Source organism: Oncorhynchus nerka, linkage group LG12 (assembly GCF_034236695.1).
Source record: "Oncorhynchus nerka isolate Pitt River linkage group LG12, Oner_Uvic_2.0, whole genome shotgun sequence".
In the NCBI taxonomy this organism is placed as follows: domain Eukaryota; kingdom Metazoa; phylum Chordata; class Actinopteri; order Salmoniformes; family Salmonidae; genus Oncorhynchus; species Oncorhynchus nerka.
This window is the reverse complement of record NC_088407.1, coordinates 8,851,831-8,876,347: the sequence shown is the minus strand read 5'-3', so window position 1 is coordinate 8,876,347 and position 24,517 is coordinate 8,851,831. Positions and strand designations below refer to the sequence as shown.

The window sequence follows — 24,517 nt, the reverse complement described above, 5'->3', positions numbered from 1 at the left end:
TGTCTCAATGTCTGCATGGAGATCAGTTTGAAGGAAAACGTGACAAGGCTAGAGGAAAATATGTAAGTGCCATTTTGTGTGTGTGTGTGTGTGTGTGTGTGTGTGTGTGTGTGTGTGTGTGTGTGTGTGTGTGTGTGTGTGTGTGTGTGTGTGTGTGTGTGTACAAACAGGAGCGTAACTAAACACGCTCCAACAATGATGATGCAGCCCACATTTCTGCAGATGGTGGTCATTGTAAAAACCGCAAGACTCGAGGTCGTCTCCATTCGTTAAAACTCTCCCCCTCTCTCCTTCTCTCTTCCCTTTCTCTCTTTCTCTCTTCCCTCACTCTCTTTCTCTTTCCTTCTCTCTTCTCTCTCTCTCTTTCTCTCCCCTCTCTCTCTCCCCTCTCTCTCTCTTTCTCTTTCCTTCTCCCCTCTCTCTCTTTCTCTTTCCTTCTCCCTCTCTCTCTTTCTCTTTTCTTCTCTCTTCCATTCTCTCTTTCTCTCTCCCCTTTCCCCTCTCTCTCTTTCTCTCTCCTTCTCCCCTCTCTCTCTTTCTCTTTCCTTCTCTCTTCCGCTCTCTCTTTCTCTCTCCTTCTCTCTTCCCTCTCTCTCTTCCCTCTCCCCTCTCTCTCTTCCCACTCCCTCTCTCTCTCTCTTTCTCTCTCCTTCTCTCTTCTCTCGCTCTCTCTCTCTCTCTCTCTCTCTCCTTCTCTCTTCCCTCTCCCCTCTCTCTCTCATTCTCCCCTCTCTCTATTCCCTCTACCCTCTCTCTCTTTCTCTCTCCTTCTCCCCTTTCTCTTTCTCTCTCCTCTCTCTTTCTCTCTCCTTCTCTCTCTTTCTCTCTCGTTCTCCCCTCTCTCTATTCCCTCTACCATCTCTCTCTTTCTCTCTCCTTCTCCCCTCTCTCTCTTCCCTCTCCCCTCTCTCTCTATCTCTCCTTCTCCCCTCTCTCTCTTTCTCTTTCCTTCTCTCTTCCGCTCTCTCGTTCTCTCCCCTTCTCTCTTCCCTCTACCCTCTCTCTCTTTCTCTCTCCTTCTCACCTCTCTCTCTTTCTCTCTCCTTCTCCCCTCTCTCTCTTTCTCTCTCCTCTCTCTCTCCCCTCTCTCTTTCTCTCTCCTCTCTCTCTCCCCTCTCTCTCTTTCTCTCTCCTTCTCCCCTCTCTCTCTTTCTCTCCCCCGTCTCTCCTATCTTCCCTCTCTCTCTTTCTTTCTCCTGTCTTCCCTCTACCCTTTCTCTCTGTCTCTCCTTCCTCTATCTCTCTCCTCTCTTCCCTCTCCCCTCTCTCTTTCTCTCTCCTCTCTTCCGTCTTTCTCTATTCCCTCTCCCCTGTCTCTACTTTCTCTCCCCTCTCCCCTTTTCTCTCCCATTTTCTCTCCTTTCTCCCTCTCCTCATCCGTTCTTTCTTCTCTTTATCCAATGATTTAAACACACAGAGACAGGAGGGTTACAACTGGAACATGGAAACCATTTTCCAATCTGCTTAATCCCTCCCAAATCTCTTATTTTATTCTCCCAAATCTCTCCTTTTCTTTCCTCTTCTGACATTCCCTATATTGTTTGTATTTTAGTAGGTCGTCACGCTGGGGAATTGGCGATATCTCTGGTGGTTACCCTCTGTTCTGACTTTCCATCCAATGAGCTGGTTGCTTTTCAGAGAACAAGACTCCATGTTCACTTCCAGGCCTGCCAAACTCAGTTTCTTGCCACTAGAATACCCCAGCTGTCTGGCCACTAAGTCAAGGGTGAAATACCAGAGGGAGGTCTATCTACCAGAGGGTCTATCTACCAGAGGGTCTATCTACCAGAGGAGGGTCTATCTACCAGAGGAGGGTCTATCTACCAGAGGAGGGTCTATCTACCAGAGGGTCTATCTACCAGAGGAGGGTCTATCTACCAGAGGAGGGTCTATATACCAGAGGAGGGTCTATATACCAGAGGAGGGTCTATCTACCAGAGGAGGGTCTATATACCAGAGGAGGGTCTATATACCAGAGGAGGGTCTATCTATCAGAGGAGGGTCTAAATACCAGAAGAGGGTCTATCTACCAGAGGAGGGTCTATCTACCAGAGGAGGGTCTATCTACCAGGGTGTCTATATACCAGAGGAGGGTCTATATACCAGAGGAGGGTCTATCTACCAGAGGAGGGTCTATATACCAGAGGGTCTATCTACCAGAGGAGGGTCTATCTACCAGAGGGTCTATATACCAGAGGAGGGTCTATATACCAGAGGGTTTATTTACCAGAGGAGGGTCTATCTACCAGAGGAGGGTCTATATACCAGAGGGTCTATATACCAGAGGGTCTATCTACCAGAGGGTCTATATACCAGAGGAGGGTATATCTACCAGAGGAGGGTCTATATACCAGAGGGTCTATCTACCAGAGGAGGGTCTATCTACCAGAGGGTCTATATACCAGAGGGTCTATCTACCAGAGGGTATATCTACCAGAGGGTCTATATACCAGAGGGTCTAAATACCAGAGGAGGGTCTATCTACCAGAGGGTCTATCTACCAGAGGAGGGTCTATCTACCAGAGGAGGGTCTATCTACGAGAGGAGGGTCTATATACCAGAGGGTCTATCTACCAGAGGGTCTATATACCAGAGGAGGGTCTATCTACCAGAGGGTCTATATACCAGAGGAGGGTCTATCTACCAGAGGAGGGTCTATATACCAGAGGAGGGTCTATCTACCAGAGGAGGGTCTATCTACCAGAGGGTCTATCTACCAGAGGGTCTATATACCAGAGGAGGGTCTATATACCAGAGGAGGGTCTATCTACCAGAGGAGGGTCTATCTACCAGAGGAGGGTCTATCTACCAGAGGGTCTATCTACCAGAGGGTCTATATACCAGAAGAGGGTCTATCTACCAGAGGGTCTATCTACCAGAGGGTCTATATACCAGAGGAGGGTCTATCTACCAGAGGAGGGTCTATCTACCAGAGGGTCTATCTACCAGAGGGTCTATATACCAGAGGAGGGTCTATCTACCAGAGGAGGGTCTATCTACCAGAGGAGGGTCTATCTACCAGAGGGTCTATATACCAGGGCAGGGTCTATCTACCAGAGGAGGGTCTATCTACCAGAGGGTCTATATACCAGGGCAGGGTCTATCTACCAGAGGGTCTATCTACCAGAGGAGGGTCTATCTACCAGAGGAGGGTGTATCTACCAGAGGAGGGTCTATAAACCAGAGGAGGGTCTATCTACCAGAGGAGGGTCTATATACCAGAGGAGGGTCTATCTACTAGAGGAGGGTCTATATACCAGAGGAGGGTCTATATACCAGAGGAGGGTCTATATACCAGAGGGTCTATATACCAGATGGTCTATATACCAGAGGGTCTATCTACCAGAGGAGGGTCTATCTACCAGAGGGTCTATATACCAGAGGGTCTATCTACCAGAGGAGGGTCTATATACCAGGGGAGGGTCTATATACCAGAGGAGGGTCTATCTACCAGAGGGTCTATCTACCAGAGGAGGGTCTATCTACCAGAGGAGGGTCTATATACCAGAGGGTCTATCTACCAGAGGAGGGTCTATATACCAGAGGAGGGTCTATCTACCAGAGGGTCTATCTACCAGAGGGTCTATCTACCAGAGGAGGGTCTATCTAACAGAGGAGGGTCTATCTACCAGAGGAGGGTCTATCTACCAGAGGAGGGTCTATCTACCAGAGGGTCTATATCCCAGAGGGTCTATCTACCAGAGGGTCTATCTACCAGAGGAGGGTCTACCTACCAGAGGGTCTATCTACCAGAGGAGGGTCTATCTACCAGAGGAGGGTCTATCTACCAGAGGAGGGTCTATCTACCAGAGGGTCTATCTACCAGAGGAGGGTCTATCTATCAGAGGGTCTATCTACCAGAGGAGGGTCTATCTATCAGAGGGTCTATCTAACAGAGGAGGGTCTATATACCAGAGGAGGGTCTATCTACCAGAGGGTATATCTACCAGAGGAGGGTCTATCTACAAGAGGAGGGTCTATCTACCAGAGGGTCTATCTACCAGAGGGTCTATATACCAGAGGAGGGTCTATTTACCAGAGGAGGGTCTATCTACCAGAGGAGGGTCTATCTACCAGAGGAGGGTCTATATACCAGAGGGTCTATAAACCAGAGGAGGGTCTATCTACCAGAGGGTCTATATACCAGAGGAGGGTCTATCTACCAGAGGAGGGTATATCTACCAGAGGAGGGTCTATATACCAGAGGAGGGTCTATATACCAGAGGAGGGTCTATATACCAGAGGAGGGTCTATCTACCAGAGGAGGGTCTATATACCAGAGGAGGGTCTATATACCAGAGGAGGGTATATCTACCAGAGGGTCTATATACCAGAGGAGGGTCTATATTCCAGAGGAGGGTCTATATACCAGAGGGTCTATCTACCAGAGGGTCTATCTAACAGAGGGTCTATCTAACAGAGGGTCTATCTACCAGAGGAGGGTCTATATACCAGAGGATGGTCTTTCTACCAGAGAAGGGTCTATCTACCAGAGGAGGGTCTATATACCAGAGGAGGGTCTATATTCCAGAGGAGGGTCTATATACCAGAGGGTCTATCTACCAGAGGGTCTATCTAACAGAGGGTCTATCTACCAGAGGAGGGTCTATATACCAGAGGATGGTCTATCTACCAGAGGGTCTATATACTAGAGGAGGGTCTATATACCAGAGGAGGGTCTATCTACCAGATGGTCTATCTACCAGAGGAGGGTCTATATACCAGAGGAGGGTCTATATACCAGAGGAGGGTATATCTACCCGAGGAGGGTCTATATACCAGAGGAGGGTCAATCTACCAGAGGAGGGTCTATCTACCAGAGGAGGGTCTATATACCAGAGGAGGGTCTATATACCAGAGGAGGGTCTATATACCAGAGGGTCTATCTACCAGATGTGGGTCTATCTACCAGAGGAGGGTCTATCTACCAGAGGAGGGTCTATCTACCAGAGGGTCTATTTACCAGATGGTCTATATACCAGAGGAGGGTCTATCTACCAGAGGAGGGTCTATCTACCAGAGGGTCTTTATACCAGAGGGTCTATCTACCAGAGGAGGGTCTATCTACCAGAGGAGGGTCTATATACCAGAGGAGGGTCTATCTACCAGAGGGTCTATATACCAGAGGAGGGTCTATATTCCAGAGGAGGGTCTATATACCAGAGGGTCTATCTACCAGAGGGTCTATCTAACAGAGGTTCTATCTACCAGAGGAGGGTCTATATACCAGAGGATGGTCTATCTGCCAGAGGATGGTCTATATACCAGAGGAGGGTCTATATACCAGAGGAGGGTATATAAACCAGAGGAGGGTCTATCTACCAGAGGGTCTATATACCAGAGGAGGGTCTATCTACCAGAGGAGGGTATATCTACCAGAGGAGGGTATATATACCAGAGGAGGGTCAATCTACCAGAGGAGGGTCAATCTACCAGAGGAGGGTCTATATACCAGAGGAGGGTCTATATACCAGAGGAGGGTATATCTACCAGAGGGTCTATATACCAGAGGAGGGTCTATATTCCAGAGGAGGGTCTATATACCAGAGGGTCTATCTACCAGAGGGTCTATCTAACAGAGGGTCTATCTACCAGAGGAGGGTCTATATACCAGAGGATGGTCTTTCTACCAGAGAAGGGTCTATCTACCAGAGGAGGGTCTATATACCAGAGGAGGGTATATCTACCAGAGGGTCTATATACCAGAGGAGGGTCTATATTCCAGAGGAGGGTCTATATACCAGAGGGTCTATCTACCAGAGGGTCTATCTAACAGAGGGTCTATCTACCAGAGGAGGGTCTATATACCAGAGGATGGTCTATCTACCAGAGGAGGGTCTATATACCAGAGGGTCTATATACTAGAGGAGGGTCTATATACCAGAGGAGGGTCTATCTACCAGATGGTCTATCTACCAGAGGAGGGTCTATATACCAGAGGGTCTATCTACCAGAGGAGGGTATATCTACCAGAGTAGGGTCTATCTACCAGAGGAGGGTCTATCTACCAGAGGGTCTATATACCAGAGGAGGGTCTATCTACCAGAGGAGGGTTTATATACCAGAGGGGCCCTGTACCCAGCCCTCTATCCAGCCCTCTACCCAACCCTGTACCCAGCCCTGTACCTAACCCTGTACCCAGCCCTCTATCCCACCCTGTACCCAGCCCTGTACCCAGCCCTCTATCCATCCCTGTAGCCAACCCTGTACCCAGCCCTGTAGCCAACCCTGTAACCCAGCCCTCTATCCAATCCTGTACCCAACCCTGTACCCAGCCCTGTAGCCAACCCTGTACCCAACCCTCTATCCAACCCTGTACCCAACCCTGTAACCCAACCCTGTAACCCAACCCTCTATCCAGCCATGTACCCAGCCCTGTACCCAACCCTGTACCCAACCCTGTACCCAGCCCTGTACCCAACCCTGTACCCAACCCTGTACCCAGCCCTGTACCCAGCCCTGTACCCAACCCTGTACCCAGCCCTGTACCCAGCCCTGTACCCAGCCCTATAGGGTCATGGAGACATAGCACCAGGGTCATGGAGATATAGGACCAGGGTCGTGGAGATATAGGACCAGGGTCATTGAGATATAGGACCAGGATCATGGAGATATAGGAGCAGGGTCATGGAGATATAGGACCAGGGTCACGGAGATATAGGACCAGGGTCATGTAGACATAGGACCAGGGTCATGGAGATATAGGACCAGGGTCATGGCTATATAGGACCAGGGTCATGGAGATATAGGACCAGGGTCATGGAGACACAGGACCAGGGTCATGGAGATATAAGACCAGGATCATGGAGATATAGGACCAGGGTCATGGAGATATAGGACCAGGGTCATGGAGATATAGGACCAGGGTCATGGAGACACAGGACCAGGGTCATGGAGATATAAGACCAGGATCATGGAGATATAAGACCAGGATCATGGAGATATAAGACCAGGATCATGGAGATATAGGACCAGGGTCATGGAGATATAGGACCAGGGTCATGGAGATATAGGACCAGGGTCATGGAGATATAGGACCAGGGTCATGGAGATATAGGACCAGGGTCATGGAGATATAGGACCAGGGTCATGGAGATATAAGACCAGGATCATGGAGATATAGGACCAGGGTCATGGAGATATAGGACCAGGGTCATGGCGATAGAGGACCAGGGTCATGGAGATATAGGACCAGGGTCATGGAGATATAAGACCAGGATCATGGAGATATAGGACCAGGGTCATGGAGATATAAGACCAGGATCATGGAGATATAGGACCAGGGTCATGGAGATATAGGACCAGGGTCATGGAGATATAAGAGCAGGATCATGGAGATATAGGACCAGGGTCATGGAGATATAAGACCAGGGTCATGGAGATATAAGACCAGGATCATGGAGATATAGGACCAGGGTCATGGAGATATAGGACCAGGGTCATGGAGATATAAGACCAGGGTCATGGAGATATAAGACCAGGATCATGGAGATATAGGACCAGGGTAATGGAGATATAGGACCAGGGTCATGGAGATGACTGAGCTCATGGTCATGGAGGTATAGGACCAGGGTCATGGAGACATGGGACCAGGGTCATGGAGATATAGGACCAGGGTCATGGAGATGTAGGACCAGGGTCATGGAGATATAGGACCAGGGTCATGGCGATAGAGGACCAGGGTCATGGAGGTATAGGACCAGGGCCATGGAGATATAAGACCAGGATCATGGAGATATAGGACTAGGGTCATGGAGATATAGGACCAGGGTCATGGAGATATAAGACCAGGATCATGGAGATATAGGACCAGGGTCATGGAGATATAGGACCAGGGTCATGGAGACATAGGACCAGGGTCATGGAGATATAGGACCAGGATCATGGAGATATAGGACCAGGGTCATGGAGATATAAGACCAGGGTCATGGAGATATAAGACCAGGATCATGGAGATATAGGACCAGGGTAATGGAGATATAGGACCAGGGTCATGGAGATGACTGAGCTCATGGTCATGGAGGTATAGGACCAGGGTCATGGAGACATGGGACCAGGGTCATGGAGATATAGGACCAGGGTTATGGAGATGTAGGACCAGGGTCATGGAGATATAGGACCAGGGTCATGGCGATAGAGGACCAGGGTCATGGAGATATAGGACCAGGGTCATGGAGATATAAGACCAGGGTCATGGAGATATAGGACCAGGGTCATGGAGATATAAGACCAGGATCATGGAGATATTGGACCAGGGTCATGGAGATGACTGAGCTCATGGTCATGGAGGTATAGGACCAGGGTCATGGAGACATGGGACCAGGGTCATGGAGATATAGGACCAGGGTCATGGAGATGTAGGACCAGGGTCATGGAGATATAGGACCAGGGTCATGGCGATAGAGGACCAGGGTCATGGAGGTATAGGACCAGGGCCATGGAGATATAAGACCAGGATCATGGAGATATAGGACTAGGGTCATGGAGATATAGGACCAGGGTCATGGAGATATAAGACCAGGATCATGGAGATATAGGACCAGGGTCATGGAGATATAGGACCAGGGTCATGGAGATATAAGACCAGGATCATGGAGATATAGGACCAGGGTCATGGAGATATAGGACCAGGGTCATGGAGATATAAGACCAGGGTCATGGAGATATAAGACCAGGATCATGGAGATATAGGACCAGGGTAATGGAGATATAGGACCAGGGTCATGGAGATGACTGAGCTCATGGTCATGGAGGTATAGGACCAGGGTCATGGAGACATGGGACCAGGGTCATGGAGATATAGGACCAGGGTTATGGAGATGTAGGACCAGGGTCATGGAGATATAGGACCAGGGTCATGGCGATAGAGGACCAGGGTCATGGAGATATAGGACCAGGGTCATGGAGATATAAGACCAGGGTCATGGAGATATAGGACCAGGGTCATGGAGATATAAGACCAGGATCATGGAGATATTGGACCAGGGTCATGGAGATATAGGACCAGGGTCATGGAGACATAGGACCAGGGTCATGGAGATATAGGACCAGGGTCATGGAGATGTAGGACCAGGGTCATGGAGATATAGGACCAGGGTCATGGCGATAGAGGACCAGGGTCATGGAGACATAGGACCAGGGTCATGGAGATATAGGACCAGGGTCATGGAGATATAAGACCAGGATCATGGAGATATAGGACCAGGGTCATGGAGATATAGGACCAGGGTCATGGAGACATAGGACCAGGGTCATGGAGATATAGGACCAGGGTCATGGAGATATAGGACCAGGGTCATGGAGATATAAGACCAGGGTCATGGAGATATAAGACGAGGATCATGGAGATATAGGACCAGGGTAATGGAGATATAGGACCAGGGTCATGGAGATGACTGAGCTCATGGTCATGGAGGTATAGGACCAGGGTCATGGAGACATGGGACCAGGGTCATGGAGATATAGGACCAGGGTCATGGAGATGTAGGACCAGGGTCATGGAGATATAGGACCAGGGTCATGGCGATAGAGGACCAGGGTCATGGAGATATGGGACCAGGGTCATGGAGATATAAGACCAGGGTCATGGAGATATAGGACCAGGGTCATGGAGATATAAGACCAGGATCATGGAGATATTGGACCAGGGTCATGGAGATATAGGACCAGGGTCATGGAGACATAGGACCAGGGTCATGGAGATATAGGACCAGGGTCATGGAGATGTAGGACCAGGGTCATGGAGATATAGGACCAGGGTCATGGCGATAGAGGACCAGGGTCATGGAGATATAGGACCAGGGTCATGGAGATATAGGACCAGGGTCATGGAGATATAAGACCAGGATCATGGAGATATAGGACCAGGGTCATGGAGATATAGGACCAGGGTCATGGAGACATAGGACCAGGGTCATGGAGATATAGGACCAGGGTCATGGAGATGTAGGACCAGGGTCATGGAGATATAGGACCAGGGTCATGGCGATAGAGGACCAGGGTCATGGAGATATAGGACCAGGGTCATGGAGATATAAGACCAGGATCATGGAGATATAGGACCAGGGTCATGGAGATATAGGACCAGGGTCATGGAGATATAAGACCAGGATCATGGAGATATAGGACCAGGGTCATGGAGATATAGGACCAGGGTCATGGAGATATAAGACCAGGATCATGGAGATATAGGACCAGGGTCATGGAGATATAGGACCAGGGTCATGGAGATATAGGACCAGGGTCATGGAGATATAAGACCAGGATCATGGAGATATAGGACCAGGGTCATGGAGATATAGGACCAGGGTCATGGAGACATAGGACCAGGGTCATGGAGATATAGGACCAGGGTCATGGAGATGTAGGACCAGGGTCATGGAGATATAGGACCAGGGTCATGGCGATAGAGGACCAGGGTCATGGAGATATAGGACCAGGGTCATGGAGATATAAGACCAGGATCATGGAGATATAGGACCAGGGTCATGGAGATATAGGACCAGGGTCATGGAGATATAAGACCAGGATCATGGAGATATAAGACCAGGGTCATGGAGATATAGGACCAGGGTCATGGAGATATAAGACCAGGATCATGGAGATATAGGACCAGGGTCATGGAGATATAGGACCAGGGTCATGGAGATATAAGACCAGGATCATGGAGATATAGGACCAGGGTCATGGAGATGTAGGACCAGGGTCATGGAGATGACTGAGCTCAGGGTCAGGCTAGAGGTCAGGGGGTGGGGATGGGAGTAGGTTCTATATAGCTCACAGTACAATGCGATTTTTGCATTGAACTTAAATTAACATTTTCAATTTTCTTTACGTTATTGGAGTATAATGTCCATACTCTGTGTTAATATTCTGATCTTTCTCTACCAATCAACACTCACACAGGTCAAAGGTACATGCTGGACAAAGATCAATGCCAACCGTCACCTTTTGTTTGTTTTTGTTTTTTGTTTACCTTGTGTGAAATGCTCATGAAGCTGAATTCATTGATTGATTGATCAGTTGGTTGGTTGGTTGATCAATCTGTTGGTTAACGTGTTGTTTGATTGACTGATTGATCAATCGATTGGCTGGTTGACAGGTGACAGAGCATACCTGTGAGGTGATGAGGGGTTCCTTGTCATCGATGTCGATCAGAACATCGTCACGAGGCGTCTGGACAACCTCCTCTGAATAATACACACAGCAGAAGGTTTGTCACGGTCCACGTGACGTTTCCAGGACAGTGATATGTTTTATGTTGTGTTTAAGTACCTTCTTTTATCAACAAACACCTTTTTTTTTTTACAGCCAGTAATTCAACGTACTCCCTTTAATCTCTTATTCCTCCAGCCCCCTCCCTCCTCTCTCTATCCCTCTCTTACCAAGCTCGTCCTCTTCCTCCTCCCCCTCTTCCTCAGGGGTGCAGCGATAGTCCTCCAGGTTCCTGATTGTACACTGTCCCACCACCGGTTTCCTCCCAAACTGTCTGTTGTCGATGATCTTCAGAATGATAGGTGGCATATAAAGCTCCTCACAGGGCAGTCTCTGGAGAGAAGAGGAGAGGGGAGGACAGAGGAAGATGTGAGAGGAGGAGAGAGGAGGGGAGAGGAGGGAGGAGGAGAGAGGAGGAGAGAGGAGGAGAGAGCAGGGAGGAGGACGTGAGAGGAGGAGAGAGGAGGGGAGAGGAGGAGAGAGTAGGGCAGAGGAGGAGGGAGGATGAGAGAGGATGAGGGAGGAGGAGAGGGGATGAGGGAGGAGGAGAGGGGAGGAGGGAGGAGGAGAGGGTAGGAGGGAGGAGAAGAGGGGAGGAGGGAGGAAGAGGGAGGAGGAGGGAGGAAGAGGGAGGAGGGGAGAGGAGGAGGGAGGAGGAGAGGAGAGAGGAGGGGAGAGGAGGAGGGAGGAGGAGAGGAGAGAGGAGGAGAGAGAGAGAAGGAGAGCGGAAGGGGAGGAGGTGGGAAACATCAAGATGAAGACATGGTCAATTGAGAGGGGAGACAGGGATTGAGAGTGAGAGGGGAGAGGGGAGACAGGGATTGAGAGGGGAGACAGGGATTGAGAAGGGAGACAGGGATTGAGAGTGAGAGGGGAGACAGGGATTGAGAGTGAGAGGGGAGACAGGGATTGAGAGGGGAGGCAGGGATTGAGAGGGGAGGCAGGGATTGAGAGGGGAGACGGGGATTGAGAGGGGAGACGGGGATTGAGAGTGAGAGGGGAGACAGGGATTGAGAGTGAGAGGGGAGACAGGGATTGAGAGGGGAGGCAGGGATTGAGAGTGAGAGGGGAGACAGGGATTGAGAGTGAGAGGGGAGACGGGCATTGAGAGGGGAGACAGGGATTGAGAGTGAGAGGGGATTGAGAGGGGAGACAGGGATTGAGAGTGAGAGGGGATTGAGAGTGGGAGGGGATTGAGAGTGAGAGGGGATTGAGAGTGAGAGGGGATTGAGAGTGAGAGGGGAGACAGGGATTGAGAGGGGAGACAGGGATTGAGAGTGAGAGGGGATTGAGAGGGGAGACAGGGATTGAGAGTGAGAAGGGAGACAGGGATTGAGAGGGGAGACAGGGATTGAGAGTGAGAGGGATTGAGAGCGGAGACAGAGATTGAGAGTGAGAGGGGAGACAGGGATTGAGAGTGAGAGGGGAGACAGGGATTGAGAGTGAGAGGGGAGACATTGATTGAGAGGGGAGACAGGGATTGAGAGTGAGAGGGGAGACAGGGATTGAGAGTGAGAGAGGAGACAGGGATTGAGAGTGAGAGGGGAGACAGGGATTGAGAGTGAGAGGGGAGACAGGGATTGAGAGTGAGAGAGGAGACAGGGATTGAGAGTGAGAGGGGAGACAGGGATTGAGAGTGAGAGGGGAGACAGGGATTGAGAGGGGAGACAGGGATTGAGAGTGAGAGGGGAGACAGGGATTGAGAGGGGAGACAGGGATTGAGAGTGAGAGGGGAGACAGGGATTGAGAGTGAGAGGGGAGACAGGGATTGAGAGTGAGAGGGGAGACAGGGATTGAGAGTGAGAGGGGAGACAGGGATTGAGAGTGAGAGGGGAGACAGGGATTGAGAGGGGAGACAGGGATTGAGAGGGGAGACATTGATTGAGAGGGGAGACAGGGATTGAGAGGGGAGACAGAGATTGAGAGGGGAGACAGGGAGTGAGAGGGGAGACAGGGATTGAGAGGGGAGACAGGGATTGAGAGGGGAGACATTGATTGAGAGGGGAGACAGGGATTGAGAATGAGAGGGGAAAGAACAGATGATGAAATGAAGATGGATAATAGAGAGGGATGAAGATGGATAATAGAGAGGGATGAAGATGGATAATAGAGAGGGATGAAGATGGATAATAGAGAGGGATGAAGATGAATAATAGAGAGGGATGAAGATGTGATCCTGTCAGACATGCCACTAGGAGAGCATTACCTTTCCCTGTTCTCTCATCCGATTGGATGTTTATTTTTCCCTCCTCAGATTTGATTGGATATGCTGTGTAACTGTCTAAACAGAACATCAGTACGCTCAGCCAGCCCAGGAACACGTGAACACATGTCTAAGACTGGACATGCTATTAAACGATGTTGTTTACGTTTTCTACACAGCTCCATGTGGACTCAGCCAGGACGAGCATCCTCATCACCACGCCTGACCTTTCAGAGGGAGATGTTTTAGGTAAAATGGAGTCAGAATATGTGCTGCTGGCTAAGAATGAAATGAGAAGGGCACAGATAAGATTTTTTTTTTTTTGAGATGGCCTTTATTAAAATAGGTTGAGCTTGTTTCTACGGTAACTGTACGGCTGTACTCTGTACATGTGGTGTTGGAAGTCCTCAGGATCATTCCTATTGGTCAAACAGATACCTTACACCATTCTCTTTAATTATTTGTTACTTTTATTTGTTATTCTTATTAATTTAAAATGTAAACTGCATTGTTGGTTCAGGGGCTTGTAAGTAAGCATTTCTCTGCCTGATGAGGACTGTTATGGAGGGTCTCTCTCTGCCTGATGAGGACTGTTATGGAGGGCCTCTCTCTGCCTGATGAGGACTGTTATGGAGGGTCTCTCTCTGCCTGATGAGGACTGTTATGGAGGGCCTCTCTCTGCCTGATGAGGACTGTTATGGAGGGTCTCTCTGCCTGATGAGGACTGTTATGGAGGGTCTCTCTCTGCCTGATGAGGACCGTTATGGAGGGTCTCTCTCTGCCTGATGAGGACTGTTATGGAGGGTCTCTCTCTGCCTGATGAGGACTGTTATGGAGGGTCTCTCTCTGCCTGATGAGGACTGTTATGGAGGGTCTCTCTCTGCCTGATGAGGACTGTTATGGAGGGTCTCTCTCTGCCTGATGAGGACTGTTATGGAGGGTCTCTCTCTGCCTGATGAGGACTGTTATGGAGGGCCTCTCTCTGCCTGATGAGGACTGTTATGGAGGGTCTCTCTCTGCCTGATGAGGACTGTTATGGAGGGTCTCTCTCTGCCTGATGAGGACTGTTATGGAGGGTCTCTCTCTGCCTGATGAGGACTGTTATGGAGGGCCTCTCTGTCTGATGAGGACTGTTACAGAGGGTCTCTCTCTGCATGATGAGGACTGTTATGGAGGGCCTCTCTGTCTGATGAGGACCGTTATGGAGGGCCTCTCTCTGCCTGATGAGGACTGTTACAGAGGGTCTCTCTCTGCATGATGAGGACTGTTATGGAGGGCCTCTCTGTCTGATGAGGACTGTTATGGAGGGTCTCTCTCTGCCTGATGAGGACTGTTAGGGAGGGCCTCTCTCTGTCTGATGAGGACTGTTATGGAGGGTCTCTCTCTGCCTGATGAGGACTGTTAGGGAGGGCCTCTCTCCGCCTGATGAGGACTGTTATGGAGGGTCTCTCTCTGCCTGATGAGGACTGTTATGGAGGGTCTCTCTCTGCCTGATGAGGACTGTTATGGAGGGCCTCTCTCTGCCTGATGAGGACTGTTATGGAGGGTCTCTCTCTGTCTGATGAGGACTGTTATGGAGGGTCTCTCTCTGTCTGATGAGGACTGTTATGGAGGGCCTCTCTCTGCCTGATGAGGACTGTTATGGAGGGTCTCTCTCTGCCTGATGAGGACTGTTATGGAGGGTCTCTCTCTGCCTGATGAGGACTGTTATGGAGGGTCTCTCTCTGCCTGATGAGGACTGTTATGGAGGTTCTCTCTCTGCCTGATGAGGACTGTTAGGGAGGTTCTCTCTCTGCCTGATGAGGACTGTTACAGAGGGTCTCTCTGCCTGATGAGGACTGTTATGGAGGACCTCTCTCTGCCTGATGAGGACTGTTCGGGACGTTCTCTCTCTGCCTGATGAGGACTGTTATGGAGGTTCTCTCTCTGCCTGATGAGGACTGTTACAGAGGGTCTCTCTGCCTGATGAGGACTGTTATGGAGGACCTCTCTCTGCCTGATGAGGACTGTTCGGGACGTTCTCTCTCTGCCTGATGAGGACTGTTATGGAGGGTCTCTCTCTGCCTGATGAGGACTGTTATGGAGGGCCTCTCTCTGCCTGATGAGGACTGTTATGGAGGGCCTCTCTCTGCCTGATGAGGACTGTTATGGTGGGTCTCTCTCTGCCTGATGAGGACTGTTAGGGAGGTTCTCTCTCTGCCTGATGAGGACTGTTCGGGACGTTCTCTCTCTGCCTGATGAGGACTGTTATGGAGGGCCTCTCTCTGCCTGATGAGGACTGTTACAGAGGGTCTCTCTCTGCCTGATGAGGACTGTTATGGAGGGTCTCTCTCTGCCTGATGAGGACTGTGTCCCAAATGACAACTTATTCTCTATACATATATGCTCTGGTCATAACCTTATCACTGTGTTGACATTAGACATTCAGTCTCTCTGTTCTGTTCTAGACACAAACTGTTGCACAGTCATTTTTATCATAGGTACACTGCAAATGAATTACTTAAAAATCATACAATGTGATTTTCTCACAGTTGAAGTGTACCTATGATCAAAATTACAGACCTCTACATGCTTTGTAAGTAGGAAAACCTGCAAAATCGGCAGTGTATCAAATACTTGTTCTCCCCACTGTACAAGTCTTTGCTAGGTAAAGCTCCGCCTTATCTCAGCTCACTGGTCACCATAACAACACCGACACATAGCACGTGCTCCAGTAGGTATATCTCACTCGTCATCCCCAAAGCCAACATCTCTTTTGGCCGCCTTTCCTTCCAGTTCTCTGCTTCCAATAACTGGAACGAATTGCAAAAATCGCTGAAGTTGGAGACTTATATCTCCCTTACTAACTTGAAGCATCAGCTATCTGAGCAGCTAACCAATCGCTGCAGCTATACACAGCCCATCTGTAAATAGCCCCTCCAATCGACCTACCTCATCCCCATATTGTTTTTATTTACTTGTTTGCTCTTTTGCACACCAGTATTTCTACTTGCACATCATCATCTACTCATTTATCACTCCAGTGTTAATTTGCTGAATTGTAATTACTTCGCTACTATGATCTATTTATTGCCTTACCTCCTCACGCCATTTGCACACACTGTATATAGACTTTTTATATGGTGTTATTGACTGTATGTTTGTTTATTCCATGTGTAACTCTGTGTGGCTGTTTGTGTCGCACTGCTTTGCTTTATCTTGGCCAGGTCGCAATTGTAAATGAGAACTTGTTCTCAACTGGCCTCCCAAGGTAAAAAAAAGGTGAAATCAAAAATAAAATTGACATACTGTAGGACCATATTGTTGAGTAACACTGATTCTACCTACTGTAGGACCATATTGTTGAGTATCACTGATTCTACCTACTGTAGGATGTAGGATGTAGAACACTGATTCTACCTACTGTAGGATGTAGAACACTGATTCTACCTACTGTAGGATGTAGGATGTAGAACACTGATTCTACCTACTGTAGGATGTAGGATGTAGAACACTGATTCTACCTACTGTAGGATGTAGAACACTGATTCTACCTACTGTAGGATGTAGAATGTAGAACACTGATTCTACCTACTGTAGGATGTAGAACACTGATTCTACCTACTGTAGGACCATATAGTTGAGTAACACTGATTCTACCTACTGTAGGATGTAGGATGTAGAACACTGATTCTACCTACTGTAGGACCATATTGTTGAGTAACACTGATTCTACCTACTGTAGGACCATATTGTTGAGTATCACTGATTCTACCTACTGTAGGATGTAGGATGTAGAACACTGATTCTACCTACTGTAGGATGTAGAACACTGATTCTACCTACTGTAGGACCATATTGTTGAGTATCACTGATTCTACCTACTGTAGGATGTAGAACACTGATTCTACCTACTGTAGGATGTAGAACACTGAATCTACCTACTGTAGGATGTAGGATGTAGAACACTGATTCTACCTACTGTAGGATGTAGGATGTAGAACACTGATTCTACCTACTGTAGGATGTAGAACACTGATTCTACCTACTGTAGGATGTAGAATGTAGAACACTGATTCTACCTACTGTAGGATGTAGAACACTGATTCTACCTACTGTAGGACCATATAGTTGAGTAACACTGATTCTACCTACTGTAGGATGTAGGATGTAGAACACTGATTCTACCTACTGTAGGACCATATTGTTGAGTAACACTGATTCTACCTACTGTAGGACCATATTGTTGAGTAACACTGATTCTACCTACTGTAGGATGTAGGATGTAGAACACTGATTCTTCCTACTGTAGGACCATATTGTTGAGTAACACTGATTCTACCTACTGTAGGATGTAGAACACTGATTCTACCTACTGTAGGATGTAGAACACTGATTCTACCTACTGTAGGATGTAGAACACTGATTCTACCTACTGTAGGACCATATTGTTGAGTAACACTGATTCTACCTACTGTAGGATGTAGGATGTAGAACACTGATTCTACCTACTGTAGGATGTAGAACACTGATTCTACCTACTGTAGGACCATATTGTTGAGTAACACTGACTCTACCTACTGTAGGATGTAGGATGTAGAACACTGATTCTACCTACTGTAGGATGTAGAACACTGATTCTACCTACTGTAGGACCATATTGTTGAGTAACACTGATTCTACCTACTGTAGGATGTAGAACACTGATTCTACCTACTGTAGGATGTAGAACACTGATTCTACCTACTGTAGGATGTAGAACACTGATTCTACCTACTGTAGGACCATATTGTTGAGTAACACTGATTCTACCTACTGTAGGATGTAGAACACTGATTCTACCTACTGTAGGATGTAGAACACTGATTATACCTACTGTAGGATGTAGAACACTGATTCTACCTACTGTAGGATGTAGAACACTGATTCTACCTACTGTAGGATGTAGAACACTGATTCTACCTACTGTAGGACCATATTGTTGAGTAACACTGATTCTACCTACTGTAGGATGTAGAACACTGATTCTACCTACTGTTGGATGTAGAACACTGATTCTACCTACTGTAGGATGTAGAACACTGATTCTACCTACTGTAGGATGTAGAATGTAGAACACTGATTCTACCTACTGTAGGATGTAGAACACTGATTCTACCTACTGTAGGACCATATAGTTGAGTAACACTGATTCTACCTACTGTAGGATGTAGGATGTAGAACACTGATTCTACCTACTGTAGGACCATATTGTTGAGTAACACTGATTCTACCTACTGTAGGACCATATTGTTGAGTATCACTGATTCTACCTACTGTAGGATGTAGGATGTAGAACACTGATTCTACCTACTGTAGGATGTAGAACACTGATTCTACCTACTGTAGGATGTAGAACACTGATTCTACCTACTGTAGGATGTAGAACACTGATTCTACCTACTGTAGGACCATATTGTTGAGTAACACTGATTCTACCTACTGTAGGATGTAGGATGTAGAACACTGATTCTACCTACTGTAGGATGTAGAACACTGATTCTACCTACTGTAGGACCATATTGTTGAGTAACACTGACTCTACCTACTGTAGGATGTAGGATGTAGAACACTGATTCTACCTACTGTAGGATGTAGAACACTGATTCTACCTACTGTAGGACCATATTGTTGAGTAACACTGATTCTACCTACTGTAGGATGTAGAACACTGATTCTACCTACTGTAGGATGTAGAACACTGATTCTACCTACTGTAGGATGTAGAACACTGATTCTACCTACTGTAGGACCATATTGTTGAGTAACACTGATTCTACCTACTGTAGGATGTAGAACACTGATTCTACCTACTGTAGGATGTAGAACACTGATTATACCTACTGTAGGATGTAGAACACTGATTCTACCTACTGTAGGATGTAGAACACTGATTCTACCTACTGTAGGATGTAGAACACTGATTCTACCTACTGTAGGATGTAGAACACTGATTCTACCTACTGTAGGATGTAGAATGTAGAACACTGATTCTACCTACTGTAGGATGTAGAACACTGATTCTACCTACTGTAGGACCATATAGTTGAGTAACACTGATTCTACCTACTGTAGGATGTAGAACACTGATTCTACCTACTGTAGGACCATATTGTTGAGTATCACTGATTCTACATACTGTAGGACCATATAGTTGAGTAACACTGATTCTACCTACTGTAGGATGTAGAACACTGATTCTACCTACTGTAGGACCATATTGTTGAGTAACACTGATTCTACCTACTGTAGGATGTAGAACACTGATTCTACCTACTGTAGGACCATATTGTTGAGTAACACTGATTCTACCTACTGTAGGACCATATAGTTGAGTAACACTGATTCTACCTACTGTAGGATGTAGAACACTGATTCTACCTACTGTAGGATGTAGAACACTGATTCTACCTACTGTAGGATGTAGAACACTGATTCTACCTACTGTAGAATGTAGAACACTGATTCTACCTACTGTAGGATGTAGAACACTGATTCTACCTACTGTAGGATGTAAAACACTGATTCCTGTAATAGAACACTGGAAGGTCATTAGTCGCTTGCTGATTCTAGTTCTCAATCAAACTAAGTTTATCGGGTCTGAGGTAGCTAGTGAAAGCAAAGAGTAAGGGCCTAGTGGTCGGTTTGGAACTGGGCCATGTGGATAAGGAGGCTATGGTGAAGGGTAGGAGTGTAGAGACTAGTGATGAAGGCCGGGGGTAAGGGGCCAGGGTGAAGGGTAGGGGTGTAGAGGCTAGTGATGAAGGTAGGAGGTAAGGGGCTATGGTGAAGGGTAGGGGGGTAGAGGCTAGTGAGGAAGGTAGTGGGTAAGGGTGAAGGGTAGGAGTGTAGAGGCTAGTGAGGAAGATAAAGGGTAAGGGGCTAGGGTGAAGGGTAGGAGTGTACAGGCTAGTGGGGAAGTTAGTGGGTAAGGGTGAAGGGTAGGAGTGTAGAGGCTAGTGGGGAAGATAAAGGGTAAGGGGCTAAGGTGAAGGGTAGGAGTGTAGAGGCTAGTGAGGAAGATAAAGGGTAAGGGCTAAGGTGAAGGGTAGGAGTGTAGAGGCTAGTGAGGAAGATAAAGGGTAAGGGGCTAAGGTGAAGGGTAGGAGTGTAGAGGCTAGTGAGGAAGATAAAGGGTAAGGGGCTAAGGTGAAGGGTAGGAGTGTAGAGGCTAGTGAGGAAGATAAAGGGTAAGGGGCTAAGGTGAAGGGTAGGAGTGTAGAGGCTAGTGAGGAAGATAAAGGGTAAGGGGCTAAGGTGAAGGGTAGGAGTGTAGAAGCTAGTGAGGAAGGCAGGAGGTAAGGGGCTAGGGTGAAGGGTAGGAGTGTAGAGGCTAGTGATGAAGATAAAGGGTAAGGGTGAAGGGTAGGAGTGTAGAGGCTAGTGAAGAAGGTAGTGGGTAAGGGTGAAGGGTAGGAGTGTAGAGGCTAGTGAAGAAGATAAAGGGTAAGGGGTAGGGTGAAGGGTAGGAGTGTAGAGGCTAGTGATGAAGGTAGTGGGTAAGGGTGAAGGGTAGGAGTGTAGAGGCTAGTGAGGAAGGTAGTGGGTAAGGGGCCAGGGTGAAGGGTAGGAGTGTAGTGGCTAGTGAGGAAGATAAAGGGTAAGGGGCTAGGGTGAAGGGTAGGAGTGTAGAGGCTAGTGAGGAAGATAAAGGGTAAGGGTGAAGGGTAGGAGTGTAGAGGCTAGTGATGAAGGTAGTGGGTAAGGGTGAAGGGTAGGAGTGTAGAGGCTAGTGAAGAAGATAAATGATAAGGGGTAGGGTGAAGGGTAGGAGTGTAGAGGCTAGTGAGGAAGGTAGTGGGTAAGGGGCCAGGGTGAAGGGTAGGAGTGTAGAGGCTAGTGAGGAAGATAAAGGGTAAGGGGCTAAGGTGAAGGGTAGGAGTGTAGAGGCTAGTGAGGAAGATAAAGGGTAAGGGGCTAGGGTGAAGGGTAGGAGTGTACAGGCTAGTGGGGAAGTTAGTGGGTAAGGGTGAAGGGTAGGAGTGTAGAGGCTAGTGGGGAAGGTAGTGGGTAAGGGTGAAGGGTAGGAGTGTAGTGGCTAGTGAGGAAGATAAAGGGTAAGGGGCTAAGGTGAAGGGTAGGAGTGTAGAGGCTAGTGGGGAAGATAAAGGGTAAGGGGCTAAGGTGAAGGGTAGGAGTGTAGAGGCTAGTGGGGAAGATAAAGGGTAAGGGGCTAAGGTGAAGGGTAGGAGTGTAGAGGCTAGTGGGGAAGATAAAGGGTAAGGGGCTAAGGTGAAGGGTAGGAGTGTAGAGGCTAGTGAGGAAGATAAAGGGTAAGGGGCTAAGGTGAAGGGTAGGAGTGTAGAGGCTAGTGAGGAAGATAAAGGGTAAGGGGCTAAGGTGAAGGGTAGGAGTGTAGAGGCTAGTGAGGAAGGCAGGAGGTAAGGGGCTAGGGTGAAGGGTAGGAGTGTAGAGGCTAGTGATGAAGATAAAGGGTAAGGGTGAAGGGTAGGAGTGTAGAGGCTAGTGAAGAAGGTAGTGGGTAAGGGTGAAGGGTAGGAGTGTAGAGGCTAGTGAAGAAGATAAAGGGTAAGGGGTAGGGTGAAGGGTAGGAGTGTAGAGGCTAGTGATGAAGGTAGTGGGTAAGGGTGAAGGGTAGGAGTGTAGAGGCTAGTGAGGAAGGTAGTGGGTAAGGGGCCAGGGTGAAGGGTAGGAGTGTAGTGGCTAGTGAGGAAGATAAAGGGTAAGGGGCTAGGGTGAAGGGTAGGAGTGTAAAGGCTAGTGAGGAAGATAAAGGGTAAGGGTGAAGGGTAGGAGTGTAGAGGCTAGTGAGGAAGATAAAGGGTAGTGGGTAAGGGTGAAGGGTAGGAGTGTAGAGGCTAGTGATGAAGGTAGTGGGTAAGGGTGAAGGGTAGGAGTGTAGAGGCTAGTGAAGAAGATAAATGGTAAGGGGTAGGGTGAAGGGTAGGAGTGTAGAGGCTAGTGATGAAGGTAGTGGTTAAGGGTGAAGGGTAGGAGTGTAGAGGCTAGTGAGGAAGGTAGTGGGTAAGGGGCCAGGGTGAAGGGTAGGAGTGTAGTGGCTAGTGAGGAAGATAACGGGTAAGGGGCTAGGATGAAGGGTAGGAGTGTAGAGGCTAGTGAGGAAGATAAAGGGTAAGGGGCTAAGGTGAAGGGTAGGAGTGTAGAGGCTAGTGAGGAAGATAAAGGGTAAGGGGCTAAGGTAAAGGGTAGGAGTGTAGAGGCTAGTGATGAAGATAAAGGGTAAGGGTGAAGGGTAGGAGTGTAGAGGCTAGTTGGGAAGATAAAGGGTAGTGGGTAAGGGTGAAGGGTAGGAGTGTAGAGGCTAGTGATGAAGGTAGTGGGTAAGGGTGAAGGGTAGGAGTGTAGAGGCTAGTGAAGAAGATAAAGGGTAAGGGGTAGGGTGAAGGGTAGGAGTGTAGAGGCTAGTGATGAAGGTAGTGGGTAAGGGTGAAGGGTAGGAGTGTAGAGGCTAGTGAGGAAGGTAGTGGGTAAGGGGCCAGGGTGAAGGGTAGGAGTGTAGAGGCTAGTGAAGAAGATAAAGGGTAAGGGGTAGGGTGAAGGGTAGGAGTGTAGAGGCTAGTGATGAAGGTAGTGGGTAAGGGTGAAGGGTAGGAGTGTAGAGGCTAGTGAGGAAGGTAGTGGGTAAGGGGCCAGGGTGAAGGGTAGGAGTGTAGTGGCTAGTGAGGAAGATAAAGGGTAAGGGGCTAGGGTGAAGGGTCGGAGTGTAGAGGCTAGTGAGGAAGATACAGGGTAAGGGGCTAAGGTGAAGGGTAGGAGTGTAGAGGCTAGTGAGGAAGATAAAGGGTAAGGGGCTAAGGTGAAGGGTAGGAGTGTAGAGGCTAGTGATGAAGATAAAGGGTAAGGGTGAAGGGTAGGAGTATAGAGGCTAGTGGGGAAGATAAAGGGTAGTGGGTAAGGGTGAAGGGTAGGAGTGTAGAGGCTAGTGATGAAGGTAGTGGGTAAGGGTGAAGGGTAGGAGTGTAGAGGCTAGTGAAGAAGATAAAGGGTAAGGGGTAGGGTGAAGGGTAGGAGTGTAGAGGCTAGTGATGAAGATAAAGGGTAAGGGGTAGGGTGAAGGGTAGGAGTGTAGAGGCTAGTGAGGAAGGTAGTGGGTAAGGGTGAAGGGTAGGAGTGTAGAGTCTAGTGAGGAAGGTAGTGGGTAAGGGTGAAGGGTAGGAGTGTAGAGGCTAGTGAGGAAGATAAAGGGTAAGGGTGAAGGGTAGGAGTGTAGAGGCTAGTGAGGAAGATAAAGGGTAAGGGTGAAGGGTAGGAGTGTAGAGGCTAGTGATGAAGGTAGTGGGTAAGGGTGAAGGGTAGGAGTGTAGAGGCTAGTGATGAAGGCAGGGGGTAAGGGGCTAAGGTGAAGGGTAGGAGTGTAGAGGCTAGTGAGGAAGATAAAGTGTAAGGGGCTAGGGTGAAGGGTAGGAGTGTAGAGGCTAGTGAGGAAGATAAAGGGTGAAGGGTAGGAGTGTAGAGGCTAGTGAGGAAGGAAGGAGGTAAGGGTGAAGGGTAGGAGTGTAGAGGCTAGTGATGAAGGCAGGGGGTAAGGGGCTAAGGTGAAGGGTAGGAGTGTAGAGGCTAGTGAGGAAGATAAAGGGTAAGGGGCTAGGGTGAAGGGTAGGAGTGTAGAGGCTAGTGAGGAAGATAAAGGGTAAGGGGTAGGGTGAAGGGTAGGAGTGTAGAGGCTAGTGAGGAAGGTAGTGGGTAAGGGTGAAGGGTAGGAGTGTAGAGGCTAGTGAGGAAGGCAGGGGGTAAGGGGCTATGGTGAAGGGTAGGGGTGTAGAGGCTAGTGAGGAAGGTAGTGGGTAAGGGGCTAGGGTGAAGGGTAGGAATGTAGAGGCTAGTGAGGAAGATAAAGGGTAAGGGGCTATGGTGAAGGGTAGGAGTGTAGAGACTAGTGAGGAAGGCAGGAGGTAAGGTGAAGGGTAGGAGTGTAGAGGCTAGTGAGGAAGGTAGTGGGTAAGGTGAAGGGTAGGAGTGTAGAGGCTAGTGAGGAAGGTAGTGGGTAAGGTGAAGGGTAGGAGTGTAGAGGCTAGTGAGGAAGGCAGGAGGTAAGGTGAAGGGTAGGAGTGTAGAGGCTAGTGAGGAAGGTAGTGGGTAAGGTGAAGGGTAGGAGTGTAG

General features: G+C 48.5%; 1 protein-coding gene across 1 annotated transcript in view; it reads right to left on the bottom strand.

The window, feature by feature from the left end:
• The window catches only part of dysf (dysferlin, limb girdle muscular dystrophy 2B (autosomal recessive)), a 322,514-nt gene that overhangs the window by 78,236 nt on the left and 219,761 nt on the right, over positions 1 to 24,517 (bottom strand). The window contains exons 29-30 of the mRNA XM_065026004.1: positions 11,385 to 11,547; positions 11,116 to 11,189 (exon numbers count right to left, since the gene is read on the bottom strand). Coding sequence (XP_064882076.1) covers positions 11,116 to 11,189; positions 11,385 to 11,547 — 237 coding nt within the window. The remainder of the gene's footprint in view (positions 1 to 11,115; positions 11,190 to 11,384; positions 11,548 to 24,517) is intronic.